This window comes from Zootoca vivipara, chromosome 11 (genome assembly GCF_965207765.1).
Source record: "Zootoca vivipara chromosome 11, rZooViv2.hap1.1, whole genome shotgun sequence".
In the NCBI taxonomy this organism is placed as follows: domain Eukaryota; kingdom Metazoa; phylum Chordata; class Lepidosauria; order Squamata; family Lacertidae; genus Zootoca; species Zootoca vivipara.
This window is the reverse complement of record NC_142594.1, coordinates 46,533,556-46,555,676: the sequence shown is the minus strand read 5'-3', so window position 1 is coordinate 46,555,676 and position 22,121 is coordinate 46,533,556. Positions and strand designations below refer to the sequence as shown.

Below are 22,121 nucleotides of genomic sequence, written 5' to 3'. Positions count from 1 at the left end.
ATCTTTTGGGCATCTGGGATTTTACCTGTTTCCCTAGAAATTTCCAGACTCATAATGAAGGAGATTAAGTAGCTAGGGAAAGGATAGTAAAGTGATGATACAGTCCAACTCTACAATTCTATTTATTCTTTACAAAACATACATTTTATTACTCATTAAATACAAATTTAATTAATGTTAATAACACATTAGATTTAATTAATGTTAATAACACATTAGATTTAAAAATGGAAATTCATTTCCCCCCCTTTCACTGTGTAATTATTCATTTTGTCTTAAAGGTCTAAGTAGGAGGACGCCAGACACTATATTTGTCCCAGAGTTCATTTGTCTTCCACAGTAATATTATCTTAAAGCTAAATTTTAGAATTTAAAAATGATGGTTAAATGTATATACTGTACCATGGTTGAATTTCCATTGGCAGATTATGATGGCTGTACTTTAGTAATTGTTTTAGGATTAATTAAAAGCCAAATGTGTGAGGGACAGGGGATATCGCGAAGTCCCTCCCCTCCTGAGTTCCAGCCCATCCCCGAGCGCAGGGGAAAGCAGGGAGAGCTCCTTCTCAAGTGGGGAAGCAGGAAGTGGGATCCGAGGCTCAGACAGGGTAGCGGAGCCAGCGCCCCAGGTGAGACAGGAAGGGGGAAGCAAGGGGGGCAGACCTGTCCCCCCAACTCCGGAATTGCGCAGAAAACGTAGGGGGAAGAGGATGGGTCTCCCCAAGTTGTTATGTTGGAGGAAAACGCGCCAAACGCCATTCGGAGGTTCTGACTCTAGCGGATAAGATGTGTCTCTGTAAATAGCACTGCCTTCAGCACTGTAAATACGTAGCACCAATAAAAAGATAAAATGCAGAGCTGTGTAGAGTCGTTACTCTGAAGTAGCCCACTCCGGCCACTGTGTCAAAATGCTACATTAGTTTGCATTTTTTTTCTGTACAGTATTTCTATTTTTTTCTTCACTAAGACAAAGCTTGCTCTAGCTGAAGGCTTTTACTCACCCTTTAGTCTATATTTCTGAATAATTTGGTCCTCGGAGTGAACTTAAGAACCTGTTTTGTGCAAAATCAGGCCATTGGTCCATAACCATCTATTTCAATATCACTGTTCTCACAGTGGTTGTCCTATGCCTTTTCAAATATTGCTTCTTTGGTCCTTTTTAAATGGAAATTACTGAACCATTTATTTGCAAAGCATATGGTTAAGCAGACATCACTATACCTGCTAGCCAAACCAGACTGAACTAGAAGAGAGGAAAAAAAATTCTTCCAGTAGCACCTAAGAGACCAACTAAGTTTGTTATTGGTATGAGCTTTCATGTGCATGTACACTTCTTCAGATACCACATGCACACGAAAGCTCATACCAATAACAAACTTAGTTGGTCTCTAAGGTGCTACCGTACTGGAAGGAATTTTTAAATTTTGTTTCGACTACGGCAGACCAACACGGCCACCTGCCTGTAACAAGAAGAGAGAAGTTGGTCTTGTAATAGGATCATTTGAAGCCTTAAGGAAGTATTTAGGACAAGAATCATTCAGGAGATAATTAGAAGCTCAAAGGTCAAGATTAGAAAAAGGTTGGATGGAGCATCAGCAGGACATACCGGTAGGAGTATTAAGGTTTTCAAAAATTCCCAATAGAGTGCCAATCTCACCTTTATCAAAGGATTTAAGCATCAGCCTTATAAGATGCAGCATGTGGAAAGGCTGTTCAGGGAGAGCTTCCCTTGTGATGAGGAAAAATGCACAGGAGGCAGCGATGAGACCAAAAGCAAGTATCCTGTTGCCCAGCAACTATTGTCTCAACACACAATCTGTAGAAACACTGTTTGCCAAAGGACTATTTATATTTATATTTCAGTTTACCCAGTAAAGTTATATACCGTATAAGACGACTGGGCATATAAGACGACCCTCAACAGTTCCAGAGTTTGGGATATACTCGCCGTATAAGAAATACGACCCGGCGTATAAGACGACCCCCAATTTTTGAGAAGATTGTCTTGGGTTAAAAACTAGTCTTATACGCAGGAATATACAGTACTCATTCAGACAGAAACAGAGTTGTGGCCATCTTAACTGTACTCATTCCAGTAGCTGAGTTCAAAATACACTAGACTCTCAAAAACATTTATGACTCTGGTAAAGACCTGGATTAACATAGTGTAAGTACTACCGGTACCTTTTAAGTGGAGCTTTAATTGCTTTTCATATTGAGGCCTAGAATTATTTATTTATTTTTGAAACCTGGAAATTGTGGAGCAGGATTATAACTTCTTATATTGTATTACAAGCCCTCTTGTGCAACAGAATCACTTTTACCACCCCTCTTTAGCAGAGTGTTTGCCGTAGGATTTGGATTGTTGGCAGTTTGCTAGTTTTTAAAAAAAATTAAGTTAATTCAAAGTAACTTATAAATTGGAATAGCCAGAAGACCACATGATCAAAAACTCAATAGAGTCATTATTTATTATGAATTTTTAAAACCTATATCCTGCTTCCCCCCTCCCCTCCCCCAAAAGCAGAACTAAATCTTCATAAGAAAAACCTTATGAGTTGAATCCCAGATTAAGGCTTCTTCACCTTTCTGATGTCTACTTCCATTACAATTTCTGCTCCTCCACCCCCCCTGTCACGTACCACTTCATGTTTAACACCCTTTCTTCAAGGATGGCATCTTTATAAATTAAGCAAGACATATTTAAGCAAAACAGCAAAAATACACCTTGCATTTTGCTCTGCCACATACTATATTAGTACCCTTATGAGGAAGATGCAGGACAGTTTTATCTAGTGCTAGAAACTTGCTTGGTACAGAATGTTTTAATCAGGCATGGCTCTTAACATTCAGTCATTAGCGATATGGTCCCCAGTTTATATTTATGTGCTGCTGTGAGGTGCAGAACTTTTATTTTTATTTTGTATTTACTTGTGAAACTTCTAGATGGTTGCAAACCATTTAGGCATCTTGAAGTATGTAGTCACTTATAAGTCATTAAAATATAGCCTGCTTCAGGTTGCTTGCAAAGTCATTGTGATTGGGAATTACCTCTGTTCTGCAGATGCCTTAAAAGGTTAACTGAAGTTTCTGTTTCCAATATGTCAGTCTGTAACATCAGAAGATTGTTTACTGAAGAGTTTAGGTGCAAGATGAATTCAGCTGACACATTTGCATTAATAAGTGACAAAATAATTTGTAAGGTTGCTTCATTTGATGCTCATTAAAAGAGCTTCCATGTTGATGAGTTTGTGGAGATATGGTCTATGGTTGAACAGTGTTGATAAAAATAGGATAGCTTTTTAATGTCTTTTTTGTCGTCTGGAAATTTTTGTTTTATAAACTCTTAAACATAGAAATAAAAAAGTCCAAACTGAAATTTTATTCAGCCTGTCATCATTCTTGCTCTCATTTCTTGTGTGATGATGGTAAGTCATCCAACAAATACAAGTTTCTATTCCAGGCATAAGCAAACTCGGCCCTCCAGATGTTTTGGGACTACAACTCCCATCATCCCTAGCTAACAGGACCAGTGGTCAGGGATGATGGGAGCTGTAGTCCCAAAACATCTGGAAGGCTGAGTTTGCCTATGCCTGTTCTATTCAGTACAAAATGCTGGTACAGTGGTACCTCTACTTACGAACGCGATCAGTTTCGGGTTGCCATTCGCACCCCAAAAAGTCCATAAGTAGAGCTACTGCGTGTGCATAAAGCACGCAGATTGCTTCTGCGCGCGCAGTGAACCTGGAAGTATACACTTTCGGGTTTGCTGCATTTTTAACCTGAAAAGCCACAACGTGAAGTGAACGTAACACGAGGTATGACTGTATCTGCCATTTATAATCCACTGTGGGCGATGGATAACACCATATATCTGAATTGCCCTTGTTTGCCTTCAGGAAACAGTTTTGTTTATTTGCCAAGATCTTTCTAACCCATCCTGTATTGGTTGATCTCAGGACAAGATAGATCAGGTAAAACAATCCCTAAATACTGATATCCCACCCAAGATTCACAGCTGGAAGTCAAAGAAGCAAACTGCAGCAGACCAGTGGTGATTCTCAAAACATTAAAACATGATAATCGTACTCTGCACAAAATGTTAAATGCTAAACACCAGCAGCCAGCATAAGCAGTCTGTATACCAATCCGCCCTCAACACAGCCAGTTTCTAACTTCTGCTGAAATATAGCTAGTGTTAGCGTCAGTCAGGTGCTCCACAGCAAGGGAGGGCCACAGAGGAAAAAGGCTGCCTTTTGTATTTCTACCTAATAGGCCTGTGCAATACAGTATATCAATATGCTGTTTAAAATGGATATTTAGAGAAAATTGTGATAACTGTTTAAAAAGGACATGGCAATTTATTGTGAAACAAGCACGGTATTGGAAAAGCTTGGGGGAAGCCTATGCTTTGTCTTGTGCAGCCCTTGCTAACTCCTGCCCAAGCTCCCCCCTGCCTCCTGCAGGCAGCAAATCACAAGAGCTGCCTGTGACTGAAATGATTGAGGAACCAAATGGAGCATTAACACTGCCTCCAGTTTCCCCTGCCTATGGCTGTGCAAATCTCAAGAGCTGGCTGGCAAAAAAAATCAAAAAGAAAGACATGCTCTGGGTATGCTACTCTTCCGCCCCCTAAAAAAAACTGTGGTGGGGGGCAGTGTGGTGTGTGTAGTTGTCTGTGTGGCTCTCTTCCCCCACCCCAGGTGTTTGGTTTTGGGATGGAAGCAGTGAATTATATTTGAATTTCAAAAAGTGTGACACTGAATTGGCTTTTTTCTTGTTTAGTAATGTAGTTAATTTTTTAGGGAGCATTCTCTCACCTTACCTTTGATATCTCTGCACACAAACATAAACAAAAAATTTTCAGTTTTTAAGTTAGACCCATAAGTACCGGTAGTAGAAGTTGCCAGGTCATTACCATGTTCACCTCTACATAGCTCCTGCCTTATTTCAGATATTGTGATAAATTGAAATATTGTGATGTGTGATATATCGTGATGTTAAAAATCAGATATCGTCCAGCCCTACTACCTAATACACAGTTCCCTGAGGCAGGACGCAGAGAAGTTCCTTACACCACATCTTACTTCTGGATTTAATGACTAATTTTTTTTTTAATGGTTGGAATTAATACACTTTTATTAGGGGTACAAAAATAGGTGCTTGCCACTAACCCCTCCTGTGTCTTCCTCCTGCATGTTTCTTTTGAGAATGTTTGAAATGGGGGGGGGGAACCCCTGTTGTTCCATTTTTATCCAAATGAACTTAGAAAGTTCTTCCGGGTCTCCTGCAATTGCTAGGTATTGAGGGAGATGCACAGTCTTCTATCACATGCACAGTAGTGAAGAAGGGAAGAAAGAGCAGCATAATGTGCCTTGCTATTTTTAATTTTATTGAAACATTTGTAAAAATGGGAGAAGACTGCTTTCTTCTCAGACCTTCTTCTCACTGTTAAATGTTGTTTCGCTGGAAAGGCCACTATTCTCAGTTGGGCCTTTCTGCATAGCCAGTTCTTTGCTCCATATGTAGCCTCAGTTTTGGATGATGAATTTAATCATGTGTTTTTATTGAGGTTCCTGAACTTTCTTTTCAAGACCCCTTGAATTATTGGAAGCACATAGCAGATGAAATAATCTACCTGGATTTCCAATAAGGCATGTAGCTAGTGCAGTATTGTCTAGCTATTGTTGGCCATAAACTTCAACATGCCTACTTGCCATCTACTCATCTATCAGCAATCATTCTATTTGCTTGCTGTAGAGAGAGAGATAGGAGGAAAGTAGGGTCCACTCCATTTGCTTTCCTGAGAGACTGGTTCTATTTGGCTCCTATTTCTGAATTGTTTATATTCAATCTGTTTATAAAAACATTGTAACTTTTAAGAACTGACACATGAGTTTGCTGTTTTGCTTCTTCCCTCCATGCTGTTTTCCTTTTGTTCCAGTTTTTTTTTTAGATTAGAAGGCTGCAGGCAGGGACTGTCTACTTAATCTTACTACAGTGGAACCTTGGTTTATGAACACCTCGGTTTACGAATTTTCGGTTTACGAACGCCGCAGACGCCGCATCTGGAACGGATTAATTCACTTTCCATGGGAAAGTTTGCTTCAGTTTATGAACAGTTCAGTTTATAAACAGACTTCCGGAACCAATTACACCCATGCTTTGGGTTAAGTACGCTTCAGGTTGAGTACTCCGCTGACCTGTCTGGAACGGATTAATCCACTTTCCATTACTTTCAATGGGAAAGTTCTCTTCAGTTTATGAACGCCTCAGTTTAAGTACTCCGTGGACCGTCTGGAACAGATTAATCCACTTTCCATTACTTTCAATGGGAAAGTTCGCTTCAGTTTATGAACGCTTCAGTTTATGGACAGACTTCCGGAACCAATTGTGTTCATAAACCGAGGTACCACTGTATTTAAACCAATCTCAGAGTCTTTTTCAGCTGACTAGCATGGTAACAATGTCTTAAACAAATTCCTCCCCTTTCCCCCTCAAGTCCATTGGCAAGTAGAGGGTTTAGAACAGTGTTTCCCAAACCTGGGTCTCTAGTTGTTTTTGGACTACAGTTCCCATCATCCCTGGCCACTGGTCCTGCTAGCTAGGGATGATAGGAGTTGTAGTCAAAAAACAGCTGCAAACTGGGATGCATTGCTTTAGAAGAAAGACAGTTTTACACTGCTAATACTAAAACTATACTCTTTTTTAAAAAAGCATAAGAACTGTATTCTGCAGCTCTATTCATTTTATAGTTGTATTCATTTACTTGTGTATTGGAAACGCGTATGTGCGTCCTTTGCTCTTGATTTGTTTTGTTTTCATGGGCATATAGCCGAAATAAATTACTATTACTATTACTATTCTGCAGCTCTGCTGATGGAATGCGGCGTTGTCAAGTTTCAGCTCCTCCTCTGCCTCTTTTGTGTACCTTTTGGGAGCCCTTTGGAATAGTATAGTAGAGGGGAAAATCAGAAAAAAGAAGAAGAATTGTATCCCAAGCATTGCCAGCAGAGTTCTGCTGATGCAGTAGCAGTTCTGCTTCCTTTCCTCCCCCTCCCCCCTCCCCTGGGGCATACCTCCAATCTTCTCTGGAGGGTTCCCTAACCCTTTGGAGCTGAGTTTGAAGGTGTACAGAAGACTGCATAGGAGAGGATAAGAAAATCCCATACTGCCAGACAAGTTTCTTATGCTAGTGGAATGATGTGGATACTGCGCGTATATAAATGTGATGTGTGTTTCATGATGGGTGTCTTGGTAAAATTCCCTTGAACGTACCATCAGTTCTCCCCTGCCCCCCAATATGTTATAGCTGTCAAATTCTCCCTTTTTTAAAGGGAAATTCCCTTATGCTTAATAGGCTTCCTCGTGAGAAAAGGGAAAACTTGACAGCTATGCAATATGTATTGCTTTGTACTTTCATGAAATGGTTGTGTAGGATTGGAGACATGTCAGTGTAAAGCTGGTGCATGATATTTAAGTTCTATCATGCAGCTGTCTTTACTATTGCATTCTTTGCATAAATCATATGGCCACTGCTGCTTCATACCAGTGTCCTCCTTTCTGTTCCATTTTCCTTTGTTTAATTGGCCTCTCTGATTCTCTTGATTTATAATTACATCCCACTAGGTGGGCAACCTGAGACTAAAGTGTTAAGACTGAATGAATGGAGTTGTTGTCCGGCACCCTTTATCTTCACTCTTTCCAAATAGTGGTGGTGGATGGCTTTTCAAAATGCTGACAGATTTAAATTCTAATGAAGCAATTAGCATGAATTTTCTTGATGGCACTGAATTGGCATGTTTACTCCTTCATAGAATTCTTGTTTTGCTTATCCACAAGCAGCCTCAAACAAATTTTGTGAAGTGGCATGAACTATTGATAGAATTGTTGGTTTTTAAAAAGTATGAAATGTCAGAGGTACCACATTTTGGAATTCTTGAAATGCAAAGGTACCAATTTGATAGCTTCCTCTTGCCGAAAATCTATATTGTTAACTTATAATTCATGAAAATTGTGACCAGCTGTTTGCCCTGCTGTGTCCCTTCTAGTCCCTGAAGAAGTTGACCTATATTTTTCTGCGTTTTGCTTCTGTTATAAGAATTTTGAGGTCATATATATAATTGTTCATAAAACATGTACATGAATGTACAGAAACATGTCTGAAGCAGCACAGGAAGACAGGCCTGACTGACACCATTTTGACTCTCTCTCTGACCAGGTGTTCCTCTGCAAGGAAGAAGGGGGGTGGGGGGAACCTTCTCATTGTCTCAGGAATTAAAGTAATAATCCCTGGCATCCTGATACCTGAGTGCCAGACAAAAGGGTATGATTAACTTGGCTGGGAAACAGGGAAATGTAAATATCTCTCTTTTTTGTTGATTAGGTTTTGGGGGCAGGGGGCAGGGTCCAGGATGCTCAGATTACTGCCACCAGACCTCCCCTTTCATGATGTACCTATGATGAATCTAGGGAGGGCGGTCTTGGGCTATACCCCTTCTGTGATGTACGGGTGATGCTTCTGGGGGGTGGGCTGAAACCAATTTCAAATTTCTTTTTAAGGGCAGGACACCTTTGTTTGGGGTTCCTTCCTTGTTCTCCTGCGTGAGGGGAAGGACCCTGTTGCAACAGCGAAAATAAAGGCTTTGCTTCTCAAACTTCTCTGGTTGTCCTCTGTTATATTCTCCAACCGATGGAGAACCCAATAAGGGAATAAGGGCAGATTTTTGCCTATATCACTTCCTTGATGGTTTTTTCTGAAGATGCATTCTCCAATATTGCCTGCATTGATACTAGTTTATGTAACAAATGCACATACTGGCTGGTACCAACTTTTATTAGCATTGTACTGTAACTGTGCTTAATCTTAAAATATAATAAGAGTGACCTTTGGATTTTATTTCATGGATATCAGTAAAGCATGTAAGGTTTACACATTGCTTAAATGTGTTTACACATATATTCATTTTTTTCCATTTTGTATTCACATGTCAAGTTTGCAAGTGCAAACATCTACTTTTATTTTTTATTTTTTTACTACAACTCTGATTAGCTTGTTCGGTAGCGATATGCTTTGCATGCAGTGTGTGGTGGGACACTGAAACCTGCTTTCAGTTTTCCTTTTGCATTATAGTTGGGCTTGTAAGATTATGACTTGCCAAAGCAAAACACATTAACCGTTAGTCATATGAAGTCTATGCTCTTAATCTAATGAGGGTTAGAAATTACCGGTTAGCATTAAGTATTTGTAGAGCCATAGTCAAAGGAAATTCAGCTTCTATTTACTGCATAATGGTGAGGATATAATTTTCAGCACATTTAGCTGACGCATACTGAAAGGATATCCCTTATCTTTTCAAGGCTTATCAGGCTGATAAATGCTGAAATGGATTTTCTTCTGCTTGCTGTTCATTCCTTTCCCCCCTGCATTGCCATTCTGTTCTTACTTGTAATTAGTAATCTTATTTACATTTCTTATGGTTAGCTTTTCCTGTATATTCTGTATTGGTTTAAAATGGAAATACGGTACCTTCCAAAAACCACTTGATACTTGATATTCAGAAACTTACTGGCTGCTTTCTAATCCAGGCTTCAATCTGAGTTTGGTATTGAAACAGGCTTGGTTGCCCTGGTGGATGACTTATGCCAGGAACCAGTGAGTGCAGTTCTTTTGGTCCTTTTGGACTTATCTGCAGCATTTGATACCATTAACTATGGTATGTTTCAGCTGTGTATTTTGAATTTTAGAAAGTGCTGTGGGTGCCAGTCAGAAAATGGCTGCTTTGGGAGGCATGGCTTTGGCCCAGCCCACTTCAGTGCCTCCCCTGCAACATTACTTTCCATTGAGGGCATTAGGCACTTGGGTTATAAAGTTTCTCCACGTGCCATTAGGAAATGGTGCAATTGAAACTTTTCTAATGGATATGGATGAAAGGGGCCCTTGTGTTTTTCTCCTAGAGCTCTCTGTGACAGAAGTGAGAAGGGTTCATTGAAATAGGGTTTGGAAGAAATTGGTAGATACAGGAGAAATGAATGCATATATGTCCAGTTCAGCTATTTCTATCATGCAATCAAAATTTGCAGTGTTAATATTTGTTAAAACCCTTGTTTTCTCCCCCAAGGACTCTTGTTATCAAAGCAATATAAAACATGGTGGATTATTATGAAGTTCTAGGAGTGCACAGACATGCCTCGCAAGAAGACATTAAAAAAGCGTAAGTACCAATCTTTAAAACTCTAGGTAAGCTGCAAATAAGTTTTGAATTTCTTTGAATGTATTGTCTCCTCCACATTTTGGGTGGCTAACATGGTCTCATACATCAAGTTACTGTGTTCATTGCTTGTGATCACTGGAATTATTTACTGTATCAGATGATGTTCTGTACCAGACAACTGTCTTGAGAATCGATAAGTCATGAGAAGAATTCTTGAATATGCTTTTCCAGCAATTTTTGGGGTATATCCAGGTTTGTTTTTCTCTCCGACTCCATGAGTTCAGAAGATTTTGCTTTTAACTAACACAATTCTCATTTTGTCTAGACTGGGAATTTGTGGGTAACATTGACTATGGTTACTTTAAAGAAGCCAACTTCATAAAGGATGATTTGAAGCTGACTTACTTTGATACCAACAATAGTTAATCACAATTCCTAGGTGAGAAACTTTAGCTTTGTCTTCCCTCAAAGGGAAGGAACAGGTGTATGTGAACTAGGGAAGAGGCTAGGCTCCTTCATATAGCATTAAATCATGATTTTGCTTTCAATCCAATACAGCCTTTCAATACAGCCTTCCAGTTCAATACAGTTGTACTTCGGCTCCCGGACGCCTTGGGAGTCGGAACATTCCGGCTCCTGAATGATCGAAAACTGGAAATGAGTGTTACGGTTTTCGAACGTTTTTTTTAAAAGCCGAATGTATGGTGTGGCTTCCATTATTGTTTCTGGCGCGGCTCCGCAGTTGGGAACCGATCAGAAGCTGTGCCTTGGTTTTCAAACTTCGGAAGTCAAATGGACTTTCCGTTCGACTTCCGAGGTACGTCTGTACAGCCTTTATACTATGTAGGACAGTGTTCCTATTTGTTTGCTCTTATGACTGCCCTAGGTATGCTGTTGCAGTGTTTCCGAGTTAAAACAGCTCTGCATTTCCTAGAAGCAATCTGCCTATTTTAGCTGTCCAATCTGTCCAAATTTTCAAAAACATATATTGAGATACTTTCATCAGTTTGGTTAACTATTAGGGGTAAAACTATAAATAGTGTTTACTTCCTTGTTCCTTCAGCTGAACATTTTCTGAGAGCTTGTTCAAATGAGAAATTAGGGAACGAGGCAATAAAAATTTGCTGCAAGCAGGTTTCATACTTTAGTATGTACAACAAGAATCAAAGTTCATCTTGCAAAATTTAGACCTTAATCTGGGAACATTCACTTGTTTCATTTGTTTCAGGTTGAGATTCTCCATTGTTTGTAATAACTTCTTTAATGTTAATTGGCAATTTAAGGAAATTGTATGAGTTGCTACATGTGCTCTCCTATGTGAAGACAAAGGCTCAGTTCAGGTGATTCCACAAACCATGGCTTTGGAGGATCTTGAGAATGCTGCTGGCATCTTCTCTTTTCTCTATTTAGTATTACGAGCCATTTGCTAAGATAACTGAATTGACAAACTATTGATAGTATTTGCCAGAATCATGTGCTATAGTTTGGAGGGCAGGAGCCTATCATTGTTTGTCAATTTGAATATCATAGGAATCTATGGTTAGTGATAATTGAGAAATGGAGAGGGTTATTAAAAGGTTATTAAAAGTATCTTAAATCTTACAGGCCTTAAAGCTTATCAACTTACACTGTATTATATTATGTTACTATATCACTGCCTTCAAATAATTCATATTGGGAAGTTACATATCATTTTATTAAAAGTTCCTGTAATCAGTAAGCATCTTTGAGTCCAGTTCAGTCAAGTACTTTATTACGGTTATAGACCAGCATATCGAGTCCAGTGCTGCAGTGGGAGAGGGAAATTCCCTCTCTCTGTGTGTGCTACATTGGATTCCACTCACTGCATTTAAAATATGTGTTTGCTGACTACTTTAACACATTAAAGGTTTGCCTGGTGCCTTCTTTATACACCTTTAGGCACCAGGCAAAAAGGTTCCTCTTTAACCAGGTCTTTGATTGATTGGCATCCCATGCCCTTTTAAAATGTGTTGGGGGAGTTATTGGGTTGTTTTTGTTTTTATCTTGATTATGCATTTTGTGCTTTTATATTCTGATTTTATCCTGTGAACCGCCTTGAGACCTGCGAGTACTGTATACATACTACTGCTACTACTACTATAACTTAGCCAGTTGAATTAATCAATTTCCTCTCATTTTGTATGTGATGTCCCTCTTGAATAAAATCTCTCATTTTGTATGTGTTGTCCATTTTGAATAAAATTAGCTTACACAACTTCCCCTTTTGTTTCAGGTACCGCAAACTGGCATTAAAGTGGCACCCTGACAAGAATCCAGATAACAAAGAAGAAGCTGAAAGGCAATTTAAGCAAGTAGCTGAGGCTTATGAAGTTCTGTCCGATAGTGAGTATTAGATAAATTTAAAATGTGTTTTTTACCTTCTAAATCTGACTGCAAATTTGGCTCAAGCCAGTTCCTTTGCAGTTTGGGAAGTTAAACTTATTTTTAGAATTGATTACCATCAAAATAACTCTGTGCTGGAATTTTACAGCTTACCTTCCCAGTTGGGATGAGACCATACTACTTGCCAAAGCAAAAGCTGCTGCTAATCTGAGCTAGCAGTGAAACATGTTACACAACTTTTATTTCTTGCCAAAGAACTGGCTGTGGCTCTCTGTGCTGTTTGTTGCAGAGGAGTTTTTTCTTCTTCAAGGAATGCTCTCAACTACTTTTTTTTTAAAGGAGGGACAAACAAGGGTTTGTGTTGTGTGTGCTCTTGTCTGTTAGTATATTGCAGGCATCCCCAAACTGTGGCCCTCCAGATGTTTTGGCCTACAACTCCCATGATCCCTAGCTAACAGGACCAGTGGTTGGGGAAGATGGGAATTGTAGTCCAAAACATCTGGAGGGCCGAAGTTTGGGGATGCCTGGTATATTGAGTGGGATTATATTATTAACTACTAGTATCATTAAGCCCATTAAATTAACAGGTGCTAGAACATACTGTATGTGGTTTCTAAGCCAGTCTATTCCCCAGCGTGGGCTTGAGTCACTTGCAACATGCTGTTCACTACTTCAACGCGATAGTATTTTTAACGGAGCAGTGCTGAAGCCCATCGAAAAGAGAATGGGGAGGGAAACTGCCCACCCACCAACAGCTCAGCCCAACCTCCCACTGGGCTTATCCACACAACCTCGGCTCTTCTGAAGCCGGGACCGGGAGAGGAGAGCGCCTAACCTGCACAACTGGCTCACCCGTGTAGAGGGGCAGGCACTCTGTGCAAACCCGACTCCTACACTGGCATAAGTCACGCTGGGAAACCGGCTCAGCTCCCGGTACAGAGCACCGAGAGAACCCGACCCCGCTGGAGGCTAGAAAGAGAGAAAGAAGCGGCGTTCTTCCAGGGCAAATAGAGGCGCTTCACCAGCGCCCTCCTCCTTCCCCGTTCCCCCGTCCCTCCCCTGCTCCGCAGCCCCACCCGCTCCGCTCTGGCGCTCGTCTCGGTACAGCAGGGCGGTTCCCTTTACAGGACGGCCACAGCGCACGGGCAGCACCGACAGTGATTGGCCGGGCGGGGAGAGGGGGCGGGGACAGAGCCGGGCCTCTGCTCGCGGTTCCCCCTGGAAAGCCCTGCTGGGAAGGCGCAGCCGAAGGGGTGGAGGCCTCTCTTGCCCCCGATCCTGCCGCTCCTTTCTTTTACAGGCAGGCGACTAAACTTAAAGATACATGCGAAGGGGAGGCTTGTGTTCATCACAGCTGAGGGATCGACGGCGCTGTGTCTGATCCCTGTGAGACGCGCAGGACCCCCCCTGGGTGCGCGAGCGAGATATCATCTATAATAATATCCAAGTGTCTCTGCGTTCCAAGTCCCAACGGCTGTCCGTGGGGCACAACCGCAGTAGCGCAAACCCAGGGACACAGGGACTGGACGCAGAGACACTTGTACTTTATTATATAGGATAGAACAAAACTTATATTGGACATAAGTTGGTCACACTATTTAACAAAAGCAAACACCAAGGCTTAGAATTCATTCTTGTCAGGGAGTTGTTGCGGCTATTCCGAGTAAAGACGCTCCAGTCCGTTGTGTCTTTAAAGGTTTTATTGTGCATACTATTTACAGTGCAGAGATAGCAGAAAACATGACCTCCTAGTCACTCTCAGAACCCGGCAATGGCGCCCGTCTGCTTCGGGGCCAGCATAATGACCTGGGCACCCCGAAATACCTCCCCCTTGCCCTGCGTTTGGGCGTGCGCCTCAATTCGGGCGTCGGAAGGAGCAGTGCCCCTTCTTCCCCTTGCTAGCTGGGGCAGTGCCTGGGCTCTGACGCCTCCCTGAGCCGTCCCTCCTCCACTTGTTGGTTAGAGTGGTGCAGGGGCTCTGATGCCTCACTGAGCCCTTCCCTCCTCCATTCCGCTTCCCCCTGACCCACTGCTAGCGCTGTCGCTGGGCGAAGTGCCGTTCAGGATGATGGGGGGGAGGCTCCCTGTAGGGAGTCCCCCTGACAATTCTGTATCATGGATAAAACTGCTTTGTTCTCTGCAAAGTCTGTTTTATATTTAGGGAAATGTCTGGACCCAATAACTGGATCCTCTCATAGTGTAGCATACTAGCTTTTCACTTGCAGCATTAATAAGCCATCAAGTTTATTAGAAATAATAAGATTATGGCACTCTCTCCCCACAGAGGAGTACTGCAAGTTTTTTAATGGGTTTTTTTAAGTCTGCTTATTTTGAATTGCCTTGTTTAATTGACCTTTTTTAATGCTTCAAGTTTCAAGTAATAAAACTGTTTTGAAACCATTTTTATATTACTAGTTTTTTGAATTTTATGCTTTTTATTTTTAAATAATTGACATGTCTGGGGTTTTTTCAAGCTTTTCTATTATGATGAATTTTCTTACATGGTTATGTTTTAAAAGCACAGCCTATAATAATAATATTACTGCTGCTGTTGATTCCAGTAGTGTTTGGTTTGAGAGATTCTTCAAAGTTATATCAAATAGGTTTTTTTATTTGAAAATTTCCTGATATTTCTGGATTGTATTTTTCTGCAACACATGTATTTAAGTCATATGCTTAATTTATATATTTTGAAGGTATTTAGTTGCAATTTGCAGGAAAGAATAATACATTTTGCTTCATGGCTGAATAATAGATACAGGGGGGGGAAATAGCAGCTTGAACTTGAACACCATTAAAATTCGCACTAAGTAATGAATATGCCTCTGCTTTTTATTTTATTTGGATGATTACACTTAAATATTGCTGCGTCAAAATCATGTAACTAGTTTTATATGCATAGCTTACATATTGAGGCCCATTTTATTACACATTTTGATCCTTTCGTTATAATGATTTAAAATAGAATGTATTCTTAATATATAACCTTAATATATTTTTCATGTTTCATTACTTTCATATCAATGTAATCTATTTCTTATCTATTCTCTGTTCTTTATAGCTAAAAAACGTGATATATATGACAAATATGGAAAGGAAGGCTTAAATGGAGGAGGAGGTACGTAGGGGTTCAATGCTTTCTCCTATTTTAATGTTATGAATAACTTTTTAGCTAAAGATGTTTCTGGCATGTTAATACAAACAGGTTAATTTGGAGATCCAGTGAATGCCACCAGTGCCTACCATACTGAATTCTGGCAAATGTACTAACATTCATTGGATTTCCCCAGTCAACATTCAGATTTGTTCAGTAGCAACACAGTGGAACAGGGAGTGTAAACCACAGAATCAGGGTTGTAACTGGACTGAATCACTTACTGTATTGTTGTACAAAGTTTAATGGAATGTTGCTATGGAAAAATTGATGGGAAATAAAGTAAGTTGCATGAGATCAAATATGTGAATATAAAGCAACTTATATATGATGAAATCTAAACCAACAGAGCAATTTGATTTAATTTGCATTAACTCCTAAGCAGCATGAGGCTCTTAATCTCAAGTCGTGAGTATAAGCATTGCAGGGGATTGGACTGGGTGACCCCCATGCTCCTTTCCAACTCTACAATTCTGTAATTCTGTAGTTAAGAAAGTGATCAATATGAGTAGGTAATATACTCTTCTCATAACTCCCTGCAGCCCATCTGGATGTGAAATAGTTCTAAGTTCCACAGCATATTTACCTGAGCTCCTTTGATAAGAAGGGCCAGATGATAGATAGATAATAGATAGATAGATAGATAGATAGATAGATAGATAGATAGATAGATAATTAGATCAATAAAATTCTCAGTCACCAATCCAAGGCAGAAGGCCTTTGTGGTTTTCAGCTGAGTGAAGAACTAAGAACTAACTAAAAAAAACCACCCTGAATATACATTTTTAATTGATCAGGAGCTGAACCATGGGCAGGGCTTTCCCATTTATTTTATTACTCGATGTGGTCAGACCTACTTAAAACGCAAGCTATGAATTTACCATAATCTGGGAAAGGTGAAGAGAGTAACTGGGAGCCCTGCTTCATCAGTGGTTTTCCACACAAGGCACTCTGGCACATTCAAATATTGGCGTGCCAAAATACTTGTCACCCTTTTCTTTGGCTTCATAGCTGTTTGCTGTGATTTTTATCATGAGGCAGTCCAGTAAATTTAACTTAAAGCAGCAAATGTTTGCACAAAGGGCCAAGCAGCTTACACAAAAATGACACATGACATTCTGTCACCTATCTTAATGTGTCATGGCCTCTGTACATTGTGGGGATTGCTGGGTATGCAGGTCTAGTAAAGCCCAGATGAACAGTATGAGCTCGTGGTGTTGTAATTACTGTATTGGAGTATGACAGTGGAGATCGAGCTTCAAATCACTACTCAACTAGAAGTTCACTGAGTGACCTTAGCTTGCTACCCCTTAGTTTAGTTAAGGGTGAGCTTGATGATGATAAGGGAAGAACTACATATGCCTCCATGGAGGAAGTAGGTTAAAATGTAAGAAATGATATGCTAATGAATTTGACATTGCTAATTCACACAATGACTCAGACGTTGCGGAAAACCTTTGTCATAACTTTTTCAAAAGAATATTCTAGTCCTCTTAACACAATTTTAAATACCTTAGAAATGAACTCAGTTTGTAGTCTAAAATGTATGTTGAGGATTTGGGGAGCTTTAAAGGATGGAAAGAATTCTAGGCAAGTCAACTATTGTCCTAAGATTTCCTGATCCGGGAATCTTCGGTTGCAGCTCTTATGATTTTAGTAAAATTGTCAATATGCCTCAGAAGAAAAATAATAACTTTGACAGGTTTGTCATACTGAACCATTACTGAGAACAGCCGCCGAGACCACATAACACCGTTCTTGAAAGACCTACATTGGCTCCCAGTACATTTCCGAGCACAATTCAAAGTGTTGGTGCTGACCTTTAGAGCCCTAAACGGCCTCGGTCCAGTATACCTGAAGGAGTGTCTCCACCCCCATCGTTCTGCCCGGACACTGAGGTCCACTGCCGAGGGCCTTTTGACAGTTCCCTCGCTGCGAGAAGCCAAGTTACAGGGAACCAGGCAGAGGGCCTTCTCGGTAGTGGCACCCACCCTGTGGAACGCCCTCCCACCAGATGTCAAAGAGAAAAACAACTACCAGACTTTTAGAGGACATCTGAAGGCAGTCCTGTTTTAATGTTTAATAAATTATTGTATTTTAATATTTCTGCTGGAAGCCGCCCAGAGTGGCTGGGGAAACCCAGCCAGATGGGTGGGGTATAAATAAATTATTATTATATATGAAAATAAGATGCAGAATTGGTGTGATGTTGAGTGTTCTCTTGTTGCAGGTGGAACTCATTTTGACAGTCCCTTTGAATATGGTTTTACATTCCGGAATCCGGAAGATGTCTTCAGGGAATTCTTTGGTGGAAGAGACCCATTCTCATTTGATTTTTTTGGTGAGTATACAACTTTGACATTTTTGGAAATGCGGATATGAAAAATGTTAAAACACATATGTTGGTAATAAATATGCTGCATTTTTTCATGTATGGATCCCAATAAGGGTGTGGTGATAAAATCTGTACCTTTTATACTTACTGTTGGTGTTGACAAAAGGATAGCTTCAGTATACAGTACACAAAGTCTGACTTTGTATCTTTAGTTGGATATTTCAGGGCTACTGTGAATTTGTTAAATAGGCAACAGTCTGCACCAGTTGTTGGAAAACCATAGGAGGGGAGAGTGTCACTGTGTGAAGAGCCGCCTTGTGGGTTTCCTATAGGCATCTGGTTGGCTACTGTGAGGGCACCGGCCTAATCCAGCAGGGTTTTATTACGTTACGTTCTTGTTGGTAGCACTGCAGCTACAGAAGTGATTTGCTTTCAAGCTTTCCCGTTTGAAATTGACTTACTTATTCATATACATTCTGAGGTCTTACGAAGCTAGTTACCTCTGCTGTAAACCAGCTTGAAATGACCTCGCACCCTTTTATTTCTTTTGTCTTGAGGTGACATGGGTAGAAGTAAATAGGATTCTGTATAGCTATATTTATATATTGCACTCTAAATATTGTGGGGGGTGGGCTTGCTGTAAACACTGCTTGGTGATGGTGGATTCTTTGAAAAGTGCAAGTCAGGTTAATGCAATCTAGCTGGCACCCCTGCTTGGGTAGAGTGTGCTTTGATGGTATGGCAAAGTGTATGGATAATTGCCTAGCAAGGTGCTTCTGAACAAGCTGGCCACTTTTTCTATGAGTCGGCACCTTAATGACCAGCTAGAATACGCATGCCATAGAAGTGTCTGAATCTCACTAGAGATTCAGTTCCTTTTTCCTTCTTATACTTACAAATGTATTTTATTTAACAGAATTTGTATATCACTTAATTGTAAATAAAATCTTTAAGCAGTTTACAAAAAATATGCAATATACCATAAAATAGTTAATCTTGGTAAAAGCTAAAACAAGATAATTTTTTTAAAAAAATCAAAATATAAACAAAACCAACAGTTAAAAATATACATTACAGGTTAAAATACATGTCAACTTTACATGTCCAGGTAGGCTTGCCTAAACAAAAACCCTTTTAGCAGGCGCTGGAAAGAATGCAGCGAAGGTGCCTGCCTAATGGCAGTGGGCAGGGAGTTTGAGTGTAGCTGCTGCAGTAAAAGATTGATTCCTTACAAGTGGAAAAGTGCCAGTTCTGCAGATTGAAGTGATCAAGTGAGCGCACATGGGGTAAGGCAATCCTTCTAGTAAACTGGTACCAAGCTGTTAGGATCAAATACTAATAGTAACACCTTGAATTTGGCCTGGTAACAAATAGGCAACATTCTGCATAAACTGCAGATTCTGGACCAAATGCAATAGAACCATCACATAGAACTCATTGCCTTAATCTAATCTTGGTCACCCATGCTTGAATTACTGTGGTCAGGAATGGCCACAGCTGGTAGAAGGCACTTGTAGCCCAGAAAGCTTCCTGGGTCTCCAGTGACAAACCTGGCTCAAGAGGCACCCCCAAACAGCATACCTACTCCTTCAGAGGCAGTGCAACCCATCTAAGGCAAGCAGTTGGCTGATTTCTCTGATATAGGAACCGCTCACCCACCGTTCCTGACTAGCTGGGATTCAAACTCAGCTTATTATTCCTCATCCATCCCACTACTCCATCAAGGCACTGGTCCAGGACCTGCACAGCTTCTCATTATTCAGATATAGCACAGAAATAGAGCAGAGTTATCAGCATACTGGTGGCACCTTGTCCCAAACTTCCTAATGACTGCACCCAAGTGCTTTCATAAAGCATTGGGGATAAAATGGGAATGACAGAGTTAAAATTGCATTCCTTGCAAGCAGGGCATATTTAAGGTGTCTTTAGCGTTATTCCAAAAAAATAGGGTGGGAAATTTCTGAATCTTTACTAACAAGTGACAGAAATCAACTTGAACAAAGCTATTAAACTGATACCTTCATTGAGATCCACCAGTGTGACAATTGATCACTGAACTGTAGTATATAATTTATCATTCATTGGTCAGCTCATTCGGTAGAGCATGAGACTCTTGATATATGGAAAAAAAGTTTCAGTTGACAAAGCTTAGTATTACATAATTGTTTAAAGTTATGAGGCTTCACATGGAAAAGTTCATTTAATTCATAAATTAAGGTATTGCAACTCAAAATATTGAATAACAAATTAATTTAATGAATTTACTTAACTGCAATTGGTACTTTTTGTAGATACCTACTCAATGATTATCAGTTGGCTGCCAGAGGATTCTAATGAAGGATCAGAAGAAAGGTCTATAGAGGAGCTGGAGGATGAGTGTAGTTATGAGTCAATAGAAGTGGCAGAGGAGCTGGAGGAAGTGCTAGAGGAAGAGCTTTATGAAGAATATTGTGAAGATTTATTTGAGGTCTTTGAAGAATATGATGAAGGATCTATTGAGTTGGAAGAGCTACTAGTGGAGGAGGAGGACTCTGAAGGAGTAGCAGAAGAGTCATTTGAGGAGGAAGTGAGTTTAGTGTCAGAAGAGTGGACAGAAGAGCCTAGCAGTATAACCTTGGAGGAGCTGGAAGAAGAAATAAGTATAGGATCAGAGTTGGAGGAATTCTACTGAAAGGAAACATTAAAATTAATAAATTATTTATCTAAATTGCCTCTTTACTTCTCTGAGGGTGCTTAGTTGTGGAGTACAAAGTAATTTAGCAATAGAATAGTTCGGTTTGAATACAACACTACTTCAAGCACTTACTAGTTTTGGGAATGTTCAGAATACTTAACAGATCCTGCCTGAATGCTTGCTTTTATGTAGATGGCTTTGTACATTATATAGGCTTATCTAGCCCTTTGCCCCTCCCAATTTTATTTTTGAAATTGAGTTTTCCTGGCTTTTTTTGTAACCGTGGGTGTGTTTAGCTAGGGTTTTTAAAAAGTTGCTTCGTAGAGTGCTATGCCTATGTTTGAGGAGATGTTGCCCGCATTTTTTGTCTGTGCTGTATTTGTTAGTAGTTCTAGGCATCACCAGTTTTTCTCCTGTGAAATGAGTATTTTGTGGTGCACAGTTTCTTAGATTTCTAAAAGTGCCTCTAGGGACCCCTTCAAAGCAGTGTAGAATAATATCTGTTAGCCTGAATAATGAATTGGCCTTCTGTGTTGAAGTACTGTAAAATTACTTATTTTTCCGTTGAGATGTTAATAGAGCAGCACAAATAGATCAACATTAATGAATGAAATTACTTTGTGGTGGTCTCATTCAAACGGTCTGAGGGCTTTTATATAAATACCGGTATGTGTTCAAATCAAAGAAGTTGTAATCAAATTGTATCCCCTTCAAAATGGTTGCTGAAATTGCTCCTGCTTGGTTATACAAGTATTTCATAATTGTACTGAAGGAGTGTTAACAGATGAGCATATTTTCAGCTACTGTACCTTTGTTTAATTGCAAAGCTTGTTTCCTTTGGGGACAAAATAGCTCTAACCATATTGAAGAGTATCTTTCTACACAGTTGGGTTTTTGGGGGGGAGTTGTCTATACACTTGACGCCTAATTAATCTATTTTGTTGCCTTTTCAGCAGATCACCAATATGTTTCTGTTGCGAATAAAGTACCACATTTTTTGTGGTCAACACATATTTTTTTTTTTCAAACATCAATATTGTAGCTTTTCTGTTTTGTGTGATATGGAAGTTTCTTGATACTGTTGTAACAAGTGCCTGAATTCACATGTGCGCAGCCCTTGTTATGGATGTGTGTTAACCCATAACCTTATACCCACAAGAAGCTCTCACACACAGGAATAAAGAAAGTTTGGCTTATTATATGACATAGGAGTGGCAGAGTAAGTAAATGCTGCTTCAGACAGCAAAGTTACAAATTAAGGAGGTAGCCAATGTCTCCTAGTAGGACAGGCTTTGAGATGAGGAATTTCTGTCTTTCCCTCAGAGTTCCTGCCCATTTCTCACCTTGCCCATCCTAGCCAGAAGAGGACTGAAAACTGGC

At 40.1% G+C, this 22,121-nt stretch overlaps 1 protein-coding gene across 1 annotated transcript in view; it reads left to right on the top strand.

Annotated features, from left to right (window-relative positions):
- The window catches only part of DNAJB6 (DnaJ heat shock protein family (Hsp40) member B6), a 71,540-nt gene that overhangs the window by 1,897 nt on the left and 47,522 nt on the right, over nucleotides 1-22,121 (top strand). The window contains exons 2-5 of the mRNA XM_060280911.2: nucleotides 10,122-10,214; nucleotides 12,469-12,578; nucleotides 15,640-15,696; nucleotides 17,963-18,073. Of these exons, the coding sequence (XP_060136894.1) occupies nucleotides 10,150-10,214; nucleotides 12,469-12,578; nucleotides 15,640-15,696; nucleotides 17,963-18,073 (343 nt within the window). The 5' untranslated portion in view covers nucleotides 10,122-10,149. The remainder of the gene's footprint in view (nucleotides 1-10,121; nucleotides 10,215-12,468; nucleotides 12,579-15,639; nucleotides 15,697-17,962; nucleotides 18,074-22,121) is intronic.